Source organism: Heterocephalus glaber, unplaced genomic scaffold (assembly GCF_053883595.1).
Source record: "Heterocephalus glaber isolate CG9 unplaced genomic scaffold, H.glaber_assembly_v1.0 deba00001428, whole genome shotgun sequence".
Taxonomy (NCBI): domain Eukaryota; kingdom Metazoa; phylum Chordata; class Mammalia; order Rodentia; family Bathyergidae; genus Heterocephalus; species Heterocephalus glaber.
Genome location: NW_028258293.1, coordinates 12,104,273 through 12,111,007, shown reverse-complemented (window position 1 = coordinate 12,111,007; position 6,735 = coordinate 12,104,273). Strand labels below are relative to the sequence as shown.

Here is a 6,735-nt window from a genome sequence, read left to right as displayed (position 1 = left end):
CTTTCCCTCTTTTTTCTTTTTCTTTTTCCATGCTGGAGAGAACTCAGCCATACTAGGCAAGCACTATACCACTCTACCATCGAACCACACCCTCAGCCCAATCTTTTTTTTTCTTCTGATTTTTTGAGACAGGGTCTTGCTATGTAGTTCAGGCTGGCTTTGAACTCATATCCCAGGCTGGCCTCAAAATTGCAATGATCCTCATGCCTCAGCCTCCTGAATGCTGGGGTTAAAAGTGTGTGCCAGCATGCCTGGCTTCATTTTCATAATTAGGGAAATGAAGATGCAGAGAAATGAAAAATGCCCTGACTTGGCTGATTTCTGAGAATTAACCCCGAGAGTTAGCTGGAACTGTCTCTTTTAGAGGGTTTAGCTGGAAGACTGGAATGTTTGTACTGTACTTATCTTCTGGCACAAGGCCTGGATTTTATTAGTGCTAAAACTGAGGCTCTAAAGATGGCGTGATAGGCCTAATTACACAGCCAGCAAGTCACGAGGAGGGACTAGTACTAAGTACAGTATTTCTCTCAGTCCAGTGTTATTTTGGGCAGCACATTTTGTGGATGTGTGTGTGTGTATGCACGAATGTGTGCATGTGACAAAGCCTTGGATGCAACAACTCTTGTCCTTCACTCTGGGGACATAGGTCTCTCCACACCCCAACTGGAAAGAAAGCTGAATAAGCAGCATTCATTGACCAATGGGGCTCCTTGTAGGAGGTGTCTAGAGGGGAGTGGGGCTGACTTTGGGTGACCTCTCCCCCCTACCCTATCCCAAATCCTTGACTCCCATCCTTACTGAACATGGTTCATCTCTGGTTGTCAAATTTGTCACTAGGGAGGGCTGTCCCACCTTGGAGGAGTTGTCAGGTCATCAACTCAGGCTTAGCAAAAGCTGGCTGGGGCCCAAAAGAGAAGAAAAGATCCACTGTAGGCGCTCACAGGATATTTTAACCGATTCGTCCCTCCCTGGTTCTTGGTACAGCAGAGCACCCTAGTGTCACCATCCTAGCTAGCCCTTGATGGCTGCTATTTAGGACTGGTGCCTCCTGTCCCCCTGGTCCCCAAAGCCCAAAACAGAGTCACTGCACTTCGACCACAGACCCCAGGACCTGCGAGGTGGAACTGAACTGTTCATTTTCAGGAATCCTGCTCCACTTACCTTTTTGTTGTTGTTGTTGTTGTTACCGGGCATCGAACCCGGGTCCTTGCGTTGCGGGGCAGGCGGTGGAACCATTGAGCTGAATCCCCAGCCCCTCCACTTACCTTTCTTGAACCCCCTTCTTCCCCACCCCCACGCGTCTGTCCAGTAAAACCGTAGAGATCATCCACCCAACTTACACGTGAGGAAAGCAAGGCCAGGGAGGACCGTGATTCACCCAATCGCGAAGCGTGGAAGCAGCAGAACCGGAACTCATTCCAGTCCATTTAACACCTACCGGTTCGCCCGTGTAATTCTCATGATTCTGAGCATGCTGAGTTCCTCACATATTTGTGTAACTTTATGTAATATCAACATGAAATCCATTCACATATTTTTGGCAGTTAATTCACATTGCTCTGCTTCTTTAGAATATGCAGAGTCCGTCTCTCTGTCCTTCTTGGTCTGTTGTTGTTCGTGTGTGTTACAGTCGTCTCTGATTTGTGAGAGGTGTGTGGCCAAGAGCAGTTGAGTGTCTGATCCTTGTGTAGTGTAACTGCGATTCTGCACGTTTGTATATTTCTTAGGATTGTGGGCCTTTCTGTGTACTACCCAGGAGTCTCTCTCGAAGACTGTGCGCTTGCTGATCATTGTGTGTCCATTTGGAGGTGTCTGTACCCAGGGAAAGTTGTGCAATTGTGTCTGCGGGGATTGCCTGTTTGAAGGCCGAAGGGAATCTGTCCTGGCTTAGGAGAAACCGTGTCTGCCAGGTGTCTAGGGCAGGGATGTGTTTGTCTCCGAGCCAATCCCGCTCCTCACTCCGGTCCCTGGGGGGGGGTCACCGTCACGTTTTACGAGATGTTCTGGCCCCGCCTTCTGAGGGGGCGGGGATTCGGGCTCCGCCTCCCGCCTTGGGAGAACCCAGGGTTGAGACCCGGAGAGGCAGGCCGGCGTCTCCCGCTTGGCCCCGCCCACCCCGGCTCCGGCCCGCTGATTGGCGGTGTCCGTGGTGACGTCGCGGAGTTCACAGACAGAACTCTAGCGCCCGGAGTTTGTTACGTCGCTACCTGCTCACCTGGCCGTGGCTGCGTCCCGACCGCTACATCCCGGAGCAGAGTGGGTGGCCCCCGCCGCCGCCGACATGGTGTCCCCGGTCACTGTGGTGAGTGAGCGAGCGGGCTCCTCCTAGCGCGCCCGCGGGAGGGAGGAAAACATCGGGCACGTGACTCGGAAGCGTGACTTTGTTGATCTGCGTGCGCGCGGCGCGGGTCGGCGGGTCGCGGCCTGGGGTTGCGGTGGCCGCGGGTTCCGTGGAGGGGATAACAGGGCGGCGTGGAGGCGGGCAGAGGGTGACGGGGTCCTCCTGAGAATCCAAGTTGCCTTCCTTTTCCTCCTATAAACAAGGCGCAGGTTGGACGCGCTGAATCTGCGCTGCACTGTTACGCGCTGGGGGAAGATGGTCATTATTGACTTTGCTTCCTTTTCACACTTTCTCAACTCCAGCCTTTGTCTTGTTTCCCACCCTTCTTTTTCTAGCGCTGGATTCTCTATGGCTGTCATGGTCTCCCTGCCCACTGCCAGTTTCTCCTAGAAATAGGGGGTTGGGGGAGAGGAGGGAGAAGACCAGTGATGCTTGCCCGGGCTGGGAGGTGGCATCTCCTCCTGTGTCCGTCTCTGCCTTAGCCTCACCCTGACCACCTTGACGGGTGTTTCTTTGTGAAGGGAAAGTCATCTCTACTCCCTGCTCTTGCAAGAACAGGCTGCCCGCCTCCATTACGGTCTGCCTTATCAGTATTTGGTGGTCCCGAGAATCGAAGTGTGTCCCCAGAACCCTGGGCTTGACCAGCCAGAGACACTTTAGCGGAGAAAAATAACTTCGGGCAGAGTGTGGGTATCTAGGACCCCAGCTACCCAAGGAAAGGTGCTTCAGGGCATCCCAGATTCAGAATCTCTGCAGCCGTCCCTCCCCCAGTTTGGACTGTGCCTGCAGTGGCCTTGGGTTCAGCCTTTCTTCAGCCACCCTCCCCCTAATCCGGCTGAGACCAAGTCAGCTGCTCTAACTTCTCTCTCTCAGTTCCCTATCTCTCCCAAGCTGTCTGCTGGCTCCAGAGCAGAAGCTGGGAAAAGAAGCCCTCCCCCTCTCCCTTCCTGCCTCTTTCTCCCCTCCCTCCAGTTGCTCTTGTTTTCTGGGAAACAACACACACACACCCCTTCCCCCAATTCTGAGGTCTCTGATGTTTCAGGGACAGTTTTTTTTACTCCCAACTCATGGCTCTCTCTCTACCCAGCATCCCTAGCCACTCTCCTCATCCGTGGTGCCACCTTTAGTCTAGAGGAGGCTGAGGAGGACAGAGCCTGTGGGAGTGGAGGTGGTTATCATCTCCTGCCCTCCCACATTCCTGGCACTCACCTGGTGTTGCCAAGGCCCTAAGCTTGTCTCCTGCCCTCTGCTGAGGATCATGAGCTGGCCAGTCTCTGTGGTTTTCCACTGACTTCACTGCAGTTCACACAGCTGGGGGCTCATGCTGTGAGAGGGAGGGGCTAAGGAGGTGCTATAGAGGCAGAGAGAGGGAGCAAGGAAGGGAAGAGCATTGGGCTGAAGAAGGGGACTCAGGACTGTGAGCTGCCTGCCCCGTGGAGAAGAGTAACCAAGACAGTGGAGTCTCCCCCTCCCAAGGAATGGGGCTTAAGGGTGACAATGGGTTTGCTCACTCACTTCTGCGGGTTGGAGAAGGTCTGGCTGGAGACTGTGTCCTCCCTGTTCAGGGTGGAGGTGGGGTAAAGGCTTGTTTCTGGGGTAGGTGGTGGGGTTGAAGATGCTGGCTGTAAGCCCCACAGTGTTTCTGAGCTTGCATGATCTCAGTGCTGCCCTCGCCCTGTGTCTTCCAGGTGAAGAGTGAGGGACCCAAACTAGTGCCGTTCTTCAAGGCCACCTGTGTGTATTTTGTACTCTGGCTGCCCTCCTCCAGCCCCTCGTGGGTCAGCGCCCTCATCAAGTGCCTGCCCATCTTCTGCCTGTGGCTCTTCCTGCTGGCGCATGGCCTTGGATTCCTGCAGGCCCACCCCAGCGCCACCCGCATCTTTGTGGGGCTCGTCTTCTCTGCTCTAGGTGATGCCTTCCTCATCTGGCAGGACCAGGGCTACTTCGTGCATGGTCAGTGGTCACTGTAGCTGCCTGGAAGGGGTTTGAGGCTGGGCGAAACAGTCCTGAGGGAGCCACGGATTTGGACAAGGGACTTTTGAACAGGAAGTTTGGGGTTTTCCCAGGCCAGGGACCATGGGATCCCCTGTAGATGGGTGCTAGTGATCTACTGATCAGTTTAGGACAGTGTGTATGTTTGGGGGTGATCTTTACCTTATGGATCATCCCACCCCTGTGACTTTTAATGCAAAGCTGCTGGGTTATGCCCACCCCCAAAAACTCATGGTCACTGCCTTCAGCATCTCCTATCCCCTCTCACTCCCAGGTATGCTGATGTTTGCTGTGACCCACATGCTCTACGCCTCGGCCTTTGGCATGCGGCCACTGGCTGTCCGGACAGGTCTGGTGATGGGAGTGCTGTCAGGCCTGTGCTATGTCCTCCTCTACCCTGGCCTCTCAGGTGCCTTCACCTACCTGGTGGGAGTCTATGTGGTCATCATCAGCTTCATGGGCTGGCGAGCTGTGGCAGGGCTTCGGCTGGTCGGGGCAGCCTGGCGCTGGACGGAGCTGGCAGCTGGCAGTGGCGCACTGCTCTTTATCATCTCAGACCTGACCATCGGGCTCAACAAGTTCTGCTTTCCTGTGCCCTATTCCCGGGCACTCATCATGTCCACCTACTACGCTGCTCAGATGCTCATCGCCCTGTCAGCTGTTGAGAGCCGGTAGACTATAGACTGAGCAAGGCTGGCTGAGAGGCCAGGGTCTGCACATCCCTCTCTCCTGGGGTTGGGGTCCAGACCCTGGGAACCTCCTGTAGGAGGAGCTGCATCAGGATGGCTGCAGGGCAGCCTGGGGCAGCAGGTACTGCGTGGGGAATTGACGAGTTGGAGGGGGTAAGCAGAAGGATCTCCCTAGCAAAGCTAGTGGTCCAGGACAACACTGTGCACTCAGGCGGGCTGCCGCTGCTTGCCCCTGCGGGAGGCAAAGGTAGACCTCTCCCACCTCTACTCCATCAGGACTGTCAGGACCTCCCCCCCGAGGATGATGGTGCTTACCTTCTTGACCTCATTCCCTACCAGGTGGAAGAGTATGATTCCATCTCTTATGCCTAGGACCAAGGCAGTGCTGGGCTTATCCATTCCCACCCTTGCTGCTCAGCACAAAGTTGCAGGAAAGAGGGGAGCAATCTGTGCTGAGAGAACCGTGGGCCAGGGCTTGAAGGACTTTTCACTGGCCGTTAGTTGGGAAGATTGGATGAGGTTGGAGTCTCCTTTCCATTCCATGTTTTTTTTTTTGGTACTGGGGGTCGAACTCAGGACCTTGCGCTTGTGAGGCAGGCGGCAGAACCACTGAGCTAAATCCCCGGCCTCCTTTCCATGTGTTTATCCTTATTACTTGAACAATCTTTTAGTGGTGAATGGGGAAGAGAAGGGGTGTCTGTCTGGGGTGGCAGGAGAGGGAGCTTCCTATACCAAGGGTTCAGTTGGCCCTGTGTCTCTCACAGGCAAACCCAGATTGCAGGCTCCAGCGACCACTCTTAGACCCTGTTCCCAGGGCTGGGGTGAACCATGCCAAGGAGGGGGCCAGTCTGTGTGTGTGTGCGTGTGTGCGTGTGTGGACTGTGTTTCTCTACCGTATGTCTCTGTCCTGCTGTCTGTAAACGTCTCATAAGGAGAGGGCCTCGGAGCTGCTGAGGGGTGCTGAGCCTGGCTCAGAGCTAGGACCCCCCACACCCATTCTCAGTGGTTTCCTCCCTGCCCCTCCTGCACTGGGAGCAAGAGGGGGGGTCCAAATGACACTATGGGGTCTTAAAACCCATGGCACATTCAATGCAAGGGGAGCAAGGGTGGAACAGTCCATCCTTTACTGACCATGTGAAATAAAAAATAAACAAAAACCAAGGGCTATTGCCTGCCCCACATGTCTGCCTGTGTGGCACGTGCCTGTCCTTGAGAGGGAGTGGGGGCATGGTGCCAGGAGCCTTGGCTGTCCTCAGAGCCTGGGTCACAGTCTTGGTCAGGGCATCTTGGCGCCAGGCTGGCTTCTTGGCTCTGCTGACACTGGGCTGGTTGGAGTGGGTCTCACTTCTCTGGTCACATGTATGCACGAGGATGTGGTTCAGGAGGGCAGGGGATGGGTAGCATGTGCCTCTGTGTCCACCCTTTCGTTGGTGCAGGTGCTCTCCCGTATGTGCAGATGGCTCAGCAGTCTTGGTGACCCGCCCCTCCCCACCCCACACCTGCTGCCTGCTCCAAAACATCCAGGTTTCCTTTTAAGCATTTCCTTCTATTCAGACTCCAAGGAATGGGATTAGATTGACTGATTCATACTCCAGCCCTGACAGGATACTGTGTCACCCCACTCTGGGGGCATTTGCATTTTAACAGGCAATGCCCTGACCCCAGAGTGGGAGGGGTGCCTTAGACTGTGGTGAGGTGACTAGGTAACTTCAC

The 6,735-nt window shown here is 55.0% G+C and overlaps 1 protein-coding gene and 1 long non-coding RNA gene across 2 annotated transcripts; one reads left to right on the top strand and one right to left on the bottom strand.

The window, feature by feature from the left end:
- On the bottom strand, positions 1 to 4,031 carry LOC147827971 (uncharacterized). Its single transcript, XR_015451420.1, has 2 exons — positions 3,551 to 4,031; positions 1 to 2,533 (listed from the first exon to the last, which is right to left on the bottom strand). It is a non-coding gene; the product is annotated as an uncharacterized LOC147827971 (long non-coding RNA).
- Tmem86a (transmembrane protein 86A) lies at positions 2,137 to 6,207 on the top strand. The gene is made up of 3 exons (XM_004851537.4): positions 2,137 to 2,302; positions 4,030 to 4,294; positions 4,608 to 6,207. The coding sequence occupies exons 1-3, from the start codon at positions 2,282 to 2,284 to the stop codon at positions 5,006 to 5,008; spliced, it is 687 nt and encodes a 228-aa protein (XP_004851594.2). The 5' UTR covers positions 2,137 to 2,281; the 3' UTR covers positions 5,009 to 6,207.
- The last annotated feature ends 528 nt before the right edge of the window (positions 6,208 to 6,735 follow it).

Excerpts from the sequence above, each read along its gene's own strand:
- Tmem86a (XM_004851537.4), top strand. The coding sequence starts at position 2,282 with ATGGTGTCCCCGGTCACTGTG. Across the intron at positions 2,303-4,029 it reads TGGTGTCCCCGGTCACTGTG|GTGAAGAGTGAGGGACCCAA; the intron begins GTGAGTGAGCGA and ends TGTGTCTTCCAG. Across the intron at positions 4,295-4,607 it reads CCAGGGCTACTTCGTGCATG|GTATGCTGATGTTTGCTGTG; the intron begins GTCAGTGGTCAC and ends TCTCACTCCCAG.